The following is a 16648-nucleotide window of genomic DNA, read 5'->3' as shown; positions in this document are numbered from 1 at the left end:
ATTACCTTAGACAAAATAAAATACTTAGGAATCTATCTCCCGAGAGAAACACAGGATCTATATGAACACAACTACAAAACACTTTCCACACAACTAAAACTAGACTTGAACAATTGGAAGAACATTAACTGCTCATGGGTAGGACGAGCCAATATAATAAAAATGACCATCCTACCCAAACTCATCTATTTAGTGCCATACCCATGGAACTTCCAAAATTTTTTTTTACTGATTTAGAAAAAACCAAAGTTCATTTTGAAGAACTTTAAAGATCAAGGATATCCAGGGAAATAATGAAAAAAAATACAACGGAAGGGGGTCTTGCAGTCCCAGATCTCAGACTATATTATAAAGGAGCAGTCATCAAAACAATTTGGTACTGGCTAAGAGACAGAAAGGAGGATCAGTGGAATAGACTGGGGGCAAGCAACCTCAGTAAGACAGTATATAACAAACCCAAAGATCCCAGCTTTTTGGACAAAAATCCACTATTTCATAAAAACTGCTGGGAAAATTGGAGGACAGTGTGGGAAAGGTTAGCTTTAGATCAACACCTCACATCCTAACCCCAAGATAAATTCAAAATGCGTGAATGACTTGAACATAAAAAAGGAAACTATAAGAAAATTAGGAGAACACAGAATAGTATAGATGTCAGACCTTTGGGAAGGGAAAGACTTCAAAACCAAGCAAGAATTAGAAAGAGTTACAAAATTCAAAATAAATAATCTGGATTACATCAAATTTAAAATTTTTGTACAAACAAAACCAATGTAACCAAAATCAGAAGGGTAGCAACAAATTGGGAAACAATCTTCATAAAAACCTCTGACAAAGGTTTAATTACTCAAATTTATAAAGAACTAAATCAATTGTACAAAAAATCAAGCCATTCTCTAATTGACAAATGGGCAAGGGACATGAACAGGCAGTTCGCAGCCAAAGAAATCAAAACTATTAATAAGCACACGAAAAAGTACTCTACATCTCTTATAATCAGAGAGATGCAAATCAAAACAACTCTGAGATATCACCTCACACCTGGCAGATTGGTTAACATGACAGCTATGGAAAGTAATGAATGCTGGAGGGGATGTGGCAAAGTGGGGACATTAATTCATTGCTGGTGGAGTTGTGAATTGATCCAACCATTCTGGAGGGCAATTTCGAACTATGCCCAAAGGGTGATAAAAGACTGTCTGCCCTTTGATCCAGCCATAGCACTGCTGGGTTTGTACCCCAAAGAGATAATAAGGAAAAAGACTTGTACAAGAATATTCATAGCTGACTTCCGGTTAAGATGGCGGCTTAGAGAAAGCTAAAGTTCAGATCTCTGGAAAACCCTTCCCGACCGATCTCAAACTATAAGCTCCTAAGGCGCCGAAATTCAAAACGATCAACAGCACAGACCCTGGGAACCCTCCTCCTGGACCTGGACCCGGATCAAAAGGTACGGCTCCCCTCAAAAGCCAGAACTCGAGATCACTCGGACCTAAGGGGTAGGAGCTCAGAGTCCAAGGCTCCGGGAAGCCGCAGCCCTGCCCGGCTCAGAGAGCATGGTCCTCAGAACAACAACCCTCAGGGCCTTCTATCGGATTCCCATTGAAAGTCACTGCCTGGAGCAAGACAGCCTCACGGGCTGGATCCTGCTATCCAAGTCTCAGTGAAAGTCCCTGCCCTCGGAGCTTGGGGAAGCTGCAGGCCATCCCCCCGCAGGCCGACGAAACAGCCTCACGGCCAGCGATTCTGAAGGCAACTTCCGGAAAGCAACGTGGTCCGACCCTTCCATTCCAGTTCCAGTGAGGCATATTCAGTTTAACCCAGGGAAAGCTCATAGAACCGACAATCTGCCCAGGACTAAAGCCTCTGAACACCAGACAGAGATAAGAAAAGCTAATCCTCGACATTCAGAGATGGCAAACTCCACAAAAGCACAGAAGCCCCAAAATACCAAGAAAAATAAGAAGAAAGGGGCGACTTTGGACACATTCTATGGAGCCAAAATACAAAATACAGAGCAGATAGAAGATAATATACAAGAAAATGCTCCAAAACCTTCCAAAGGAAATGGAAACTCTCCACAAACCTATGAAGAATTTGAATCAGAAATGACCAAAAAGATGGAAGCCTTCTGGGAGGAAAAGTTGGAAATAATGCAAAAGAAATTGACGCATCTACAAAACCGGTATGATGAAACTGAAAAGGAAAACCAGGTTTTAAAGGCCAGAATCAGGCAGCTGGAAGACAACGATCGTGTAAAAGAGCAAGAATTAGTAAAGCAAAGCCAAAATACCAAGAAATTAGAAGAGAACATAAAATATCTCACCGACAAGGTGATAGATCTGGAAAATAGAGGGAGAAGGGATAATTTAAGAATAATTGGACTCCCAGAAAAGCCAGAAATAAACACCAAACTGGACATGGTGATACAAGATATAATCAAAGAAAATTGCCCAGAGATTCTAGAACAAGGGGGCAATACAGCCACTGACAGAGCTCACAGAACACCTTCTACACTAAACCCCCAAAAGACAACTCCCAGGAATGTAATTGCCAAATTTCAAAGCTATCAAACAAAAGAAAAAATCCTACAGGAAGGTAATCAGAGGTAAATTCATATCCCTGAGTGCATATATTAACAAACTAGGGAGAGCAGAGATCAATCAATTGGAAATACATATAAAAAAAACTCGAAATTGACCAAATTAAAACCCCCCAGCAGAAAACAAAACTAGAAATCCTAAAAATCAAGGGAGAAATTAATAAAATCGAAAGTGATAGAACTATTGATTTAATAAATAAGACAAGAAGCTGGTACTTTGAAAAAAGAAACAAAATAGACAAAGTACTGATCAATCTAATTTAAAAAGGGAAGGAAGAAAAGCAAATTAACAGCATCAAAGATGAAAAGGGGGACATCACCTCCAATGAGGAGGAAATTAAGGCAATCATTAAAAATTACATTGCCCAATTATTTGGCAATAAATACACCAATTTAAGTGATACGGATGAATGTATACAAAAATACAAGCTGCCTAGACTAACAGAAGAGGAAATAGAATTCTTAAATAATCCCATATCAGAAAATGAAATCCAACAGGCCATCAAAGAACTTCCTAAGAAAAAATCCCCAGGGCCTGATGGATTCACCAGTGAATTCTATCAAACATTCAGAGAACAGTTTATCCCAATACTATATAAAGTATTTGACATAATAAGGAAAGAGGGGGTTCTACCAAAATCCTTCATGACACAAACATGGTACTGATTCCAAAACCAGGCAGGTCAAAAACAGAGAAAGAAAACTATAGACCAGTCTCCCTCATGAATATAGATGCAAAAATCTTAAATAGAATACTGGCAAAAAGACTCCAGCAAGTGATCAGAAGAGTCATTCACTATGATCAAGTAGGATTTATACCAGGGATGCAGGGCTGGTTCAATATTAGGAAAACCATCCACATAATTGACCACATCAACAAGCAACCCAACAAGAACCACATGATTATCTCAATAGATGCAGAAAAAGCCTTTTATAAAATACAACACCCATTCCTATTAAAAACACTAGAAAGCATAGGAATAGAAGGGTCGTTCCTAAAAATAATAAACAGTATATATCTAAAACCATCAACTAATATCATCTACAATGGCGATAAACTAGATGCATTCCCAATAAGATCAGGAGTGAAAGAAGGATGCCCATTATCATTTCTATTATTTGACACTGTACTAGAAACACTAGCAGTAGGAATTAGAGAAGATAAAGGAATTGAAGACATCAAAATAGGCAAGGAGGAGACCATCTTTGCAGATGATATGATGGTCTACTTAAAGAATCCTAGAGATTCAACCAAAAAGCTAATTGAAATAATCAACAACTTTAGCAAAGTTGCAGGATACAAAATAAACCCACATAAGTCATCAGCTTTTCTATATATCTCCAACACAGCTCAGCAGCAAAAACTAGAAAGAGAAATCCCATTCAAAATCACCTTAGACAAAATAAAATACCTAGGAATCTATCTCCCAAGACAAACACAGGAACTATATGAACACAACTACAAAACACTCGCCACACAACTAAAACTAGACTTGAACAAATGGAAAAACATTAACTGCTCATGGATAGGACGAGCCAATATAATAAAAATGACCATCCTACCCAAAGTTATTTATCTATTTAGTGCCATACCCATTGAACTACCAAAATACTTCTTCACTGATTTAGAAAAAACCATAACAAAGTTCATTTGGAAGAACAAAAGATCAAGGATATCCAGGGAAATAATGAAAAAAAAAACACAAATGAGGGGGGACTTGCAGTCCCTGACCTAAATCTATATTACAAAGCAGCAGTCATCAAAACAATTTGGTACTGGCTAAGAAACAGAAAAGATCAGTGGAATAGACTGGGGGAAAGCGACCTCAGCAAGACAGTATACGATAAACCCAAAGATCCCAGCTTTTGGGACAAAAATCCACTATTCGATAAAAACTGCTGGAAAAATTGGAAGACAGTGTGGGAGAGACTAGGAATAGATCAACACCTCACATCCTACACCAAGATAAATTCAAAATGGGTGAGTGACTTAAACATAAAGAAGGAAACCATAAGTAAATTGGGTAAACACAGAATAGTATACATGTCAGACCTTTGGGAGGGGAAAGGCTTTAAAACCAAGCAAGATATAGAAAGAATCACAAAATGTAAAATAAATAATTTTGACTACATCAAACTAAAAAGCTTTTGTACAAACAAAACCAATATAACTAAAATCAGAAGGGAAACAACAAATTGGGAAAAAATCTTCATAGAAACCTCTGACAAAGGTTTAATTACTCATATTTATAAGAGCTAAATCAATTGTACAAAAAATCAAGCCATTCTCCAATTGATAAATGGGCAAGGGACATGGATAGGCAGTTCTCAGATAAAGAAATCAAAACTATTAACAAGCACATGAAGAAGTGTTCTAAATCTCTTATAATCAGAGAGATGCAAATCAAAACAACTCTGAGGTATCACCTCACCCCAAGCAGACTGACTAGCATGATAGCAAAGGAAAGTAATGAATGCTGGAGGGGATGTGGCAAAGTGGGGACATTAATTCATTGCTGGTGGAGTTGTGAATTGATCCAACCATTCTGGAGGGCAATTTGGAACTATGCCCAAAGGGTGACAAAAGAATGTCTACCCTTTGATCGAGCCATAGCACTGCTGGGTCTGTACCCCAGAGAGACAATGGACAAAAAGACTTGTACAAAAATATTCATAGCTGCGCTCTTTGTGGTGGCCAAAAACTTGAAAGCGAGGGGATGCCCATCAATTGGGGAATGGCTGAGCAAATTGTGGTATACGTTGGTGATGGAATACTATTGTGCTGAAAGGAATGATAAAGTGGAGGAATTCCATGGAGACTGGAACGACCTCCAGGAAGTGATGCAGAGCGAGAGGAGCAGAACCAGGAGAATATTGTACACAGAGACAAACACACTGTGGTATAATCGAACATAATGGACTTCTCCATTAGTGGCGGTGTAATGTCCCTGAACAATCTGCAGGGATCTAGGAGAAAAAACACTATGCATAAGCAAAGGATAAACTATGGGAGTGGAAACACCGAGGAAAAGCAGGCATTTGGCTTACTACAGCAGTTGAGGGGACATGACAGAGGAGAGACTCTAAACGAAACTCTAATGCAAATATTGACAATATAGAAATGGATTTGAATCAAGAACACATGTGACACCCAGTGGAATCACGCGTCGGCTATGGGGGGAGGGGGGGAAGAAAAGAAAATGATCTTTGTCTTTAATGAATAATGCTTGGAAATGATCAAATAAAATATTATTTAAAAAAAGAAAAAGATAAAAAGAAATAAGATTATTCTGGTGTGACTTTACTTTAAGGACAAGTCACATTATTGAGCTCAAATTTTCAGAAAGTAGGGGGTATCCTGCCAATCTTTGCCCATCCTTGGAAAAGAAAATTATTTTAGACATTAAAAAAAATACAAGAATCAGCTCAGAATGCCGATTTCTCTTTATATCTCTTTTCTACTTCTAGATTTGAAGCTTTGTTTATTAGACTAGAAAACGAACAAGTAGATCTGGGAATTTCCAGCTATGGAGTGTCTGTCACAACCATGGAAGAAGTCTTCCTTAGGTAAGTAATTATGATTCCATGGGGAAAAAATCCCTTTACCCCTTAGAATCATATATAATTTTGTGAATAAATGCCAGGCCACCTAGGACCAGAGAAACAAAAATGTTAAATTTTTTACATATGTAATAAATATTTCACATTAATTTATTTCTTTTGAAAGACAAAGATACTTGGAAATGTTCATGACCTTTATGTCACCCAGAAGGATTAATACTCCTGGTAGTGGGGGGGGGGGTGTCTTTATTTGTATAAAAAGTGTTTTGTAATTGTGTTCATATAACTCCTGGGTTTTTCTTGTCATGTAGACTCCCAGGATTTTATATTGTCTGGAGTTATTTTAAATGGAATTTCTCTTTCTAACTCTTGCTGCTGAACTATGTGGGTAATATATAGAAATGCTGATGATTTGTGTAGTTTATTTTATGTCTTGCAATTTTTATGAAGTCATTAATTAGTCATCATCAAACTAGTCTTTTATTTGATTCCCTGGGATTCTCTAATTATGCCATCATATCTGCAAAGAGTGATAGTTTAGTTTCCTCATTGTTTACCTTAATTCTCTTTCTATTTCTTCTGTTATTGCTAAAGCTAGCATTTCAAGTATAATATTAAATAATAGTAATAATAGGCATCCTTGCTTCACCCCTGGTCTTATTGGGAGGGCTCCTACTTTATCCCCATTATAGATAATACATACTGATGATTTTATATATGTATGTATCTATATATGTATATGTATATATATATATATATATATACACATACTACTTATCATCTTGAGGAAAGCTCCATTTATTCATGTGCTTGCTAGTGTTAACAAGAATGGGTGTTGTATTTTTTCAAGAACTTGTACTGCATCTATTGAGATAATAATATGACTTCTGTTGGTTTTCTTATTTATGTGGTCAGTTATGCTGATAGTTTTCCCAATGTTCGACCAGACCTACATTTCTGGTATAAATCTTACCTGGTCATAGTGAATGATCCTTGTGATTTATTGCCATAACCTCCTTGCTGGAATTTTATTTGAAATTTTTGCATCTATGTTCATTAAGGAAATTTATCTATACTTTTCTTTCTTTGTTTTTGCTCTTCCTGGCTTAAGTATCAGCACCACAACAGTGTCATAAATGGAATTTTGTAGGTCTTTTTTTTCCTATTTTCCCAAATAATTTATATAATATTGGGATTCTTTAAATGTTTGACAGAATTCATTTGTGAATTCATCTGGCCTTGGGGATTTTCTTTAGGGCGTTCATAATTCAATTTCTTTATCCCCTGAGATGGGGTTGTTTTATTATTCTGTTTCCTCCTTTTTGAATCTAGGCATTTTATAGCTTTGTATTTATCTAATTTACTTAGATCATCAGATTTATTGGCATTTAATTGGGCAAAATAGCTTTTAATGATTACTTTAATTTCTTTTTCATTGGTGGTGAATTCACCTTTCTTTCCTTTTTGACTTTGCTTTATTAATTCTTGCTCTTTTACACGATCGTTGTCTTCCAGCTGCCTGATTCTGGCCTTTAAAGCCTGGTTTTCTTTTACAGTTTGGTCAAACTGGTTTTGTAGATGCGTGAATTTCTTTTGCATTATTTCCAACTTTTCCTCCCAGAAGGCTTCCATCTTTTTGGTCATTTCTGATTCAAATTCTTCATAGGTTTGTGGAGAGTTTCCATTTCCTTTGGAAGGTTTTGGAGCATTTTCTTTTATATTATCTTCTGTCTGCTCTGTATTTTGTATTTTGGCTCCATTGAATGTGTCCAAAGTCGCCCCTTTCTTCTTATTTTTCTTGGTATTTTGGGGCTTCTGTGGTTCTGTGGAGTTTGCCATTTCTGAATGTGGAGGATTAGTTTTTCTTGTCTCTGTCTGGTGTTCAGAGGCTTTAGTCCTGGGCAGATGGTTCTATGAGCTTTCCCTGGGTTAAACTGAATATGCCTCACTGGAACTGGAATGGAAGGGTCGGACCACGAGGCCACACTCTCCCCCGGCTCGCTTTCCGGAAGTTGCCTTCAGAATCGCTGGCCGTGAGGCTGTTTCGTTGGCCTGCGGGGGGATGGGCTGCAGCTAGCCCAAGCTCCGAGGGCGAGGACTTTCACTGAGACTTGGATAGCAGGATCCAGCCCGTGAGGCTGTCTTGCCCGCCCTGAGGGTTGCTGTTGTTTCGACCAGCTCTCTGCAGCGGAAGCCCCAGGCAGTAACTTTCACCGGGACTGTAGAAGGCCCTGAGGGTTCTGCTCTCTGAGCCCGGCCGGGCTGCGGCTTCCGGGAGCCTTGGACTCTGCGCTCCTACCCCTGAGGTCCGAGTGATCTCGGGTTCTGGCTTTTATGTGGAGCCGTACCTTTTGATCCGGGTCCAGGTCCAGGAGGAGGGTTCCCAGGGTCTGTGCTGTTGATCGTTTTGAATTTCGGCGCCTTAGGAGCTTATAGTTTGAGATCGGTCGGGAAGGGTTTTCAGGAGATCTGAGCTTTAGCTTTCTCTAAGCCGCCATCTTAACCGGAAGTCCTTTCTTTCCTTTTTGAAACCAAATTAACTATTTATTTTTAAATTTTTATTTAGTCAATTTAGAACAATATTCCTTGGTTACAAGAATCATATTCTTTCCCTCCCTCCCCTAACCCCACCCTTCCCATAGCCAATGCACATTTCCACTGGGTATTACATGTGTCCTTGATCAGAACTTATTTCCATGTTGTTGATGATTGCACAGGGATGATCATTTAGAGTCTACATCCCCAATCATAACCCCTTGACCCATGTATTCAAGCAGTTGTTTTTCTTCTGTGTTTCTACTCCCACAGTTTTTCCTCTGAATGTGGATAGTTTTCTTTCTCGTAAACCCCTCCAAGTTGTTCAGGATCACTGTATTGCCACTAATAGAGAAGTCCATTACATTCAATTGTACCAGAGCATATCTGCATCAATTCCTGGAGATCGTTCCAATTCCCATTGAATTCTTCCAGTTCATTATTCCTTTGAGCACAATAATATTCCATCACCAACATATATGACAATTTGTTCAGCCATTCCCAATTGAAGGGAATCCCTTCATTTTCCAATTTTTTGCCACCACAAAGAGCGCAGCTATGAATATTCTTGTACATGTCTTTTTCCTTATTATCTTTTTGGGGTACAAACCCAGCAGTGCTATGGCTGGATCAAAGGGCAGATAGTCTTTTAGCGCCCTTTGGGCAGAGTTCCAAATTGCTCTCCAGAATAGCTGGATCAATTCACAACTTCACCAGCAATACATTAATGTCCCCACTTTGCCACATCCCCTCCAGCATTCATTACTTTCCTTTGCTGTCATGTTACGCAATCGTCTAGGTGTGAGGTTATACTTCAGAGATGTTTTGATTTGTATCTCTTTGATTATAAGAGATTTAGAACACTTTTTCATGTGCTTATTAATAGTTTTGATTTCTTTAACAGAAAATTGCCTATTCATGTCCCTTGCCCATTTATCAATTGGAGAATAGCTTGATTTAGCTCTTTATAAATTTGAGTAATTAGACCTTCGTCAGAGGTTGTTGTTATGAAGATTGTTTCCCAAAATTTGTTGCTTCCCTTCTAATATTGGTTTTGTTCATACAAAAACTTTTTAATTTGATGTAATCAAAATTATTTGTTTTACATTTTGTGATTTTTTTCTAGCTCTTGCTTGGTTTTAAAATCTTTCCTTTCCCAAAATTCTGATATGTATACTATTCTGCGTTCACCTAATTTACTTATAGTTTCCTTCTTTATATTCAAGTCATTCACCCATTCTGAGTTTATCTTGGTATGCCTGTGAGGTGTTGATCCAAGTCTAATCTCTCCCATACTGTCTTCCACTTTTCTTAGCAGTTTTTATCAAATAGTGGATTTTGGTCCCAAAAGCTGGGATCTTTGGGCTTATCATAGACTGTCTTGCTGTGGTTACTTACCCCAAGTCTATTCCACTGATTCTCCTTTCTGTCTCTTAGCCAGTATCATATTGTTTTGATGACCACTGCTTTATAGTATAGTTTGAGATCTGGGACTGCAAGGCCACCTTCTTTTGCATTTTTTCCCATGATTTCCCTGGATATCCTTGATCTTTTGTTCTTTCAAATGAACTTTGTTATGTTTTTTTCTAATTCAGTAAAAAAGTTTTTTGGTAGTTCAATGGGTATGGCACTAAATAAGTAAATTAATTTGGGTACGATTGTCATTTTTATTATGTTAGCTCATCCTACCCATGAGCAATCAATGTTTTTCCAATTGTTTAGGTCTAGTTTTAATTGTGTGGAGTCTTTTGTAGTTGTGTTTACATAGTTCCTGTTTTTGTCTCAGCAGATAGATTCCTAAGTATTTTATATTGTTTAGGGTGATTTTAAATGGAATTTCTCTTTCTAATTCTTCCTGCTGAGATCTGTTGGAAATATATATAAATACTGATGACTTATGTGGGTTTATTCTGTATCCTGCAACTTTGCTAAAGTTTTTGATTATTTTGACTAGCTTTTAGTTGATTATCTAGGGTTCTTTAAATAGACCATCATATTATCTGCAAAGAGTGATAGCTTGGTCTCCTCATTGCTTATTTTAATGTCTTCAATTTATTTTTCTTCTCTAATTGCTACTGCTAGTGTTTCTTGTACAATATTAAATTAATTATTTATTTTATTCATTTTCCAGACTCAAATTTGTGGAAAATATTGGTAACTGTTTTTACATAACTTTTACGTATATAGGTCCTTTCCCCTTTTCTTTGATGTCTTTGGGAAACAGACCTAGTAGTGTTTTAATAGTCGGTAAAAGAATATACACAGTTTTTTGCACTTTGCTTTTAGTTCTAAATCATTCTCTTGAGTAGTTGGATTAGCTCACAACTCCAACAATAATGCATTAATATTACAGTTTTTCCACATCCTCTCCCATATTCATAATTTTCTTTTTCTGTCATATTAGCCAATCTGATTCGTATGGAGTGGTACATCAAATTTATTTAAATTTACATTTCTCTCATCAATTATGATTTAGAGCATTTTTTTTCACATGACTATAGATGACTTTATTTTATCTGAAAACTGCCTGTTCATATCTTCTGTCCATGTAACAATTGGGAAATAATTTGTATTCTTATACATTTAATTTAATTTTTTAATTTTAATTTTTAAATGTTTTCCCATGGTTACATGATTCTTATTGTCTCTCTCCTCTCTTTCCTCCTCCCTCCTGGAGCTGACAAGCAATTCCACTGGGTTTTTTATATAAATATAAATATATGTATTTATACATTTACATATGTATATATAATCACTCAAATCCCATTTCCATATTATTCATTTTTGCAATAATCTTTTGTGACCAAAACCCATATCATATACCCATATAAACAAGTGATAAATCATATGCTTTCTTCTGTATTTCTATTCCCACAGTTCTTTCTCTTGATGTGGATAGCATTCTTTCTCATTAGTTCCTTTGGATTGTCCTGGATCATTGCATTGCTACTAATATAGAAGTCCATTACATTCAATAGTATCACAATGTCTCAGTCTCTGTGTACAGTGTTCTCCTGGTTCTGCTCCTTTTGCTCTGCATCAATTCCTGAAAGTCTTTTCCCGTTCCCATGGAATTCCTCCAGTTCATTATTCCTTTCAGCACAATAGTATTCCATCACCATCAAATGCCATAATTTGTTCAGTCATTCCCCAATCAACTGACACCTCCGCATTTTCCAATTTTTTGCCACCACAAAGAGCATGGCTATAAATATTTTTGTAGAAGTACTTTTCCTTATTATTTCTTTGGGGTACAAACTCAGCAGTGGTTTAGCTGTATTAAAGGGCATGCAATCTTTTAAAGCCCTTTGAGCATAATTCCAAATTATCTTACAGAATGGTTGGATCAATCCACCAATATTCATTATTTCCTTTACTATCATATTGCCTAATCTGCTAGTTATAAGGTGGTACCCCAGAGTTGTTTTGATTTACATTGCTCTAATCAGGAGGGATTTAGAACATTTTTCAATATGATTATTCATAGTTTTTATTCTTTCATTTGAAAACTAACTATTTATATCCCTTGACTATTTGTCAATTGGGGAATTGTTTGATATCTTATAAATTTGACTTCATTTTTTGTATATTAGTTTAGACATTTGTAAGAGAATTGTATTATAAAATTTTCCCCATTTTATTGCTTCCCTTCTAATTTTTGTTGCATTGATTTTAACCTTTTTAATAAATTATAATATAATCAAAATGATTCATTTTACATCTGGTAATGTTCCCTCTCTCTTGTCTGGTCTTAAATTCTTCCTTTCTCCATAGACCTGATAGGTATACTTTTCCATGTTCACCTAATTTACTTATAACATCACTCTATAAATCTAAATCAGTAGTGATTTAGAGCATTTTTTTTGTATGACTATAGTTAGCTTTGATTACCTTATCTGAAAACTGAAAACTGCCTGTTCATATCCTTTGTCCATGTATCAATTGGGAAATGACTTGTATTCTTTTACATTTTAATCAGTTCTCTATGTATTTGAGAAACACATCTTTATCAGAGGACATTGTTCTAAAATATGTACTTTTAAAGTTATGATTACTGTGCATTTCTTTTCATCATATATTTCCCCCATTTATCGTGTTTTCTCCTTTCATCTTGTCTGTACTCAAAAGTGTTTTGCTCCTGAGTAACTACCTTCCCCACTGTACCCTTTGTTCTGTCAGAACTCCTTTCTCCTATTACAAGCTTTCCTTCCTACTTTCTTGTAAGACATTTCTTTTCTTCTTCTTAGTACCTTCAGCACTTAGTACTTCTTACCTTCAGTATTAATAACAATTCTAAGACAGAAGGACAAGGGCTAGATAAATAGGATTAAGTGACTTGCCCAGGGTCTAGGAAGTGTCTGAGGTCAGATCTGAACCCAGGTCCTCCTAACTTTCAACCTGCTTCTCTATCCACCGAGCTACCTAGCTGCCCTAGTGAAAGATTTCTATGCCCAGCTACGTGTTATTCCCTACATGAGCCAAATCTGAGTAGAGTAAGATTCAAGGGCTTCCCTCCCTCATTTCTCCCATCTTCTCCTCTACTGCAAAAAGATCTTTAATGTGAGATAATTTACCCTATTCTATATCTCCCTCCCCCCCAATATATTCCTCTTTCTCATCCCTTAATTTAATTTTTAGATATCATCCTGTCATAATCCAGTCACTTGTGCCCTCTGCATATTCTTTCTAATTGCCCTTAAAATAGAAAAAGTCTTGGGATTTACAAGGATCATCTTCTTATGTGGGAATCTAAACAGTTTGACCTTATAGAATCCCTAATACTTTCTCTTTCTTGTTTACCTTTTTGTGCATCTCTTAAGTCTTGCATTTAAAGGTTACAATTAAAAAAGGCGGCTCTTCTGATCTTTTCTTTAGGAATGTGTAAAGTTCTTCTATTTTGTTGAACATCTGTTTTTTTTTTCTCCTGAAGGATTACATTCATTTTTGTTGCTTAAGTGATTTTCAGGTTTAATCCTAGGTCCTTTGTCCTCTAGAATATTATATTTTAAGCCACCTGCTCTTTTAATGTAAAAGCTGTTAAATCTTGTGTAATCCTAATTATGACCCCATGATATTTTAAATGTGTTTTTTGTCTGTTTTTAATATTTTGTCCTTGACCAGGGAGCTTTCCACTCTGGCTATAATACTTCTGTGAGTTTTCATTTTGGGATTTCTTTCAGGAGGTGATTAGTGGATTCTTTTAATTTATATTTTACTCTCTGTTCTAGAATATCAGGATAGTTTTCCTTGTTAATTTCTTGAAAGATGGTGTCTTGGTTCTTTTTAAAATCGTGGCTTTAGGTGTCCAAAGATTCTTAGGTTATGTATCCTGTATCTATTGTCCAGGTCAATTGTTTTTCAGTAAAGTATTTCACAATTTTTTCTTGATGTCTCATGAATTCATTAGTTTCTATTTGTATAATTCTAATTTTAAGGATTTTTTTCTTCCATGAAATTTTAAATATCCTTTTCTATATGGTCATTTATACTTTTAAAGAAAGTTTTTCTTCAGATAATTTTTGTATATCTTTTTCCATTTGTCTAATTTTTTGAGTTCTCTTCAGACAATTCTTGTGCCTCTTTTGCCATTTGGCCAATTTTGGTTTTTAAGTTATTATTTTCTTCAGTTTTTTTGTGCCTCCTTTTCTAAATTATCACATTTTTTTCATGATTTTCTTGCATCACTTTCATTTATTTTTCCCAATTATTTCTCTACATTTTTTATTTTTAAAATCCTTTTGACTTCTTTTAGAAATTGTTTTTTGGCCTGAGGCCAATTCACATTTTTCTTTCATTCTTTAGATATACAGTTTTCCTTCATTATATCATGGTTCACTTTTCACAGCTTCACTGTATTTTTAGTTTTAAATATATATGTATATGTATATACATATATATATATAATTCTATATCAAGGACTTTTCACTATATTGTGAGATTTTTGTGGATGAATATCATACTGTACACAATGGAAATGTGGTATGCCACTACTGCTTGAGAAAGTTTGCCAATGTGAGATTGTACACAGCACACTATTGACTGATGGAATGAAAGGTGACCAACCATGGTGCTGTTTCTGTATCCTAGGTGCTGATTGGTTCAGGGTTTATAAGAGTGTGGAAAAGAATAATAAAGAGTGGAGAAAAGGTTTATAGGAGAGTGGGAGAGGTTTATAAAGCCTTATAATATATTTATATATATTATATATGTAAATAATTAAATATAACAGCTACTTTAAGGATTTTTATCTTTTGTGGAGGTCTCTGGAACATTGGTGTTTTTGTCTTCTCTTTCCCTAAAATAACTTTCTATGTTCATTTTCTTTTTTGTTTATTTGCTAATTTTCCTAGTCTATTTCTTGATTTTGAACTAAAAAATAAAATCCCATTAAGTTTGGGCTTTGTGCCTTAGGTGGAGAGGGCACTATCCCAACTTTAAGATTTTTTTGTGTAGCTACTTTCAGACTTAGTTAATGTAATGTTTTCAGTTTTTCCAAGGTGGTAAGATCTAAGGAGAGGTGTGTTTGCTACTCTCCTGGTCTGTTCCTGTTCAGTAAGCAACCCCAAAAAATGTGACCAACCCTAAATGTTGCTGCTCTGCTACAGTAACAAGCTCTAATATGCTAATATTCTTCTTCAGCCATGTACTGTGATGCAGGACAACAATCCAGATCTGCTTCTGGGTATTTCATCAGCAGGCTGAACTCAGTACTAGCAATGGATCCCCTATAATCTCTTTTGACAAATAGACTGACTGCCTTACTGTTTGTAGGCTAAGAGCTCTAGAATATTGCTACTATTCCCTAAAATCATTACTGGCTTTCTAAGGTGGAGCCTTTCCTGGCTTTACCTTTGTTCTAATGAGATCCACTCTTATATTGATGTGGTAGATTTTTCCTACCAACCTCTGAGTTAGAAAATTTAATCCATCTTGTCCTTTTGTGGGACTTACTTTAGAAAATTGTTTTGAGGCATTATTTTAAATTATTTTGAGGGGAATTGGGGAGATATCAGGCAGGAACCCTGCCTTTTCTCTGTCATCTTGGCTCTACCCACAGATATTTATCATTTTTTAAAATTTAGAATATTTTTCTATGGTTACATGATTAATCATCACCTCTCCTCCCCCCACTATTTATCATTTATTAAAAATTGATCAGAAAACAGATTGAGAAATAATTCAAGAATCATATGTTTCCATAAAATCCATAATGAAACAAAAACTCCCAAAACATACTTCAAGAAAAGATTGATGAAAACTGCTTTAACAAAATAAAAATCAAAGTGAAAATAGAAAGAACTCACTTATCACCTCTTTAAAGAAAACACAAATGGAAACTATAAACAAACAGTTAAATCAAAATACCCATCTTCAAGATCAGAAATACTATATTTAAAACAGTCAGGAAGGAACAGTTCAACTATCAAGAAGTCATAGTCAGGATCACAAGCCCAAGAAGCAACAACTTGGAAGGAGAGAATATTTTGGCATATGCTTTTCCAAAATGCAAATGCTAAAGCCTCCTGAGAGACTGAATTCTATAGGATATTTATTGGGATGGAAGAATTTCTTAATCATAATTTGATAGCTGAGTAGAAATGCAAATGGAAGAATCAAGAAAAATAAAGAAAAGCAAATAATTTGAACATTTTGAAGAGTCTAAATAATAACAAAGGAAAAATATAAATGTCTGAGAAGAATACTAATGTCTTCAAAGGTCACAGAACTGAATACTATTGTGCTGTAAGAAATGATGAACAAGATGATTTCAAAAAAAGCTGGAAAGACCTACATGAACTGATGCAGGATGGAACAAGCAAAACCTTAAGAACATTTTGTCCACAGTAACAGCAATATTGTATGATGACAAGTTGTGATAAACTTAGCTATTCTCAGCAATACAGTGATCCAAAACAATATGAAAGGACTTAGAACAAAGAATGCTATACA

General features: G+C 35.8%; 1 protein-coding gene across 4 annotated transcripts in view; it reads left to right on the top strand.

Moving 5' to 3' along the window:
* The window catches only part of LOC100026548 (phospholipid-transporting ATPase ABCA3-like), a 314104-nt gene that overhangs the window by 134855 nt on the left and 162601 nt on the right, over positions 1 to 16648 (top strand). For all 4 annotated transcript variants that reach the window (XM_007498226.3, XM_007498223.3, XM_007498222.3 and 1 more), the window contains one exon: positions 6071 to 6169. In XM_007498226.3, coding sequence (XP_007498288.2) covers positions 6071 to 6169 — 99 coding nt within the window. The remainder of the gene's footprint in view (positions 1 to 6070; positions 6170 to 16648) is intronic.

This window comes from Monodelphis domestica, chromosome 7, assembly GCF_027887165.1.
Source record: "Monodelphis domestica isolate mMonDom1 chromosome 7, mMonDom1.pri, whole genome shotgun sequence".
In the NCBI taxonomy this organism is placed as follows: domain Eukaryota; kingdom Metazoa; phylum Chordata; class Mammalia; order Didelphimorphia; family Didelphidae; genus Monodelphis; species Monodelphis domestica.
Note: the sequence above shows the minus strand (reverse complement) of the source record. Positions and strands in the feature narration are given on the sequence as shown.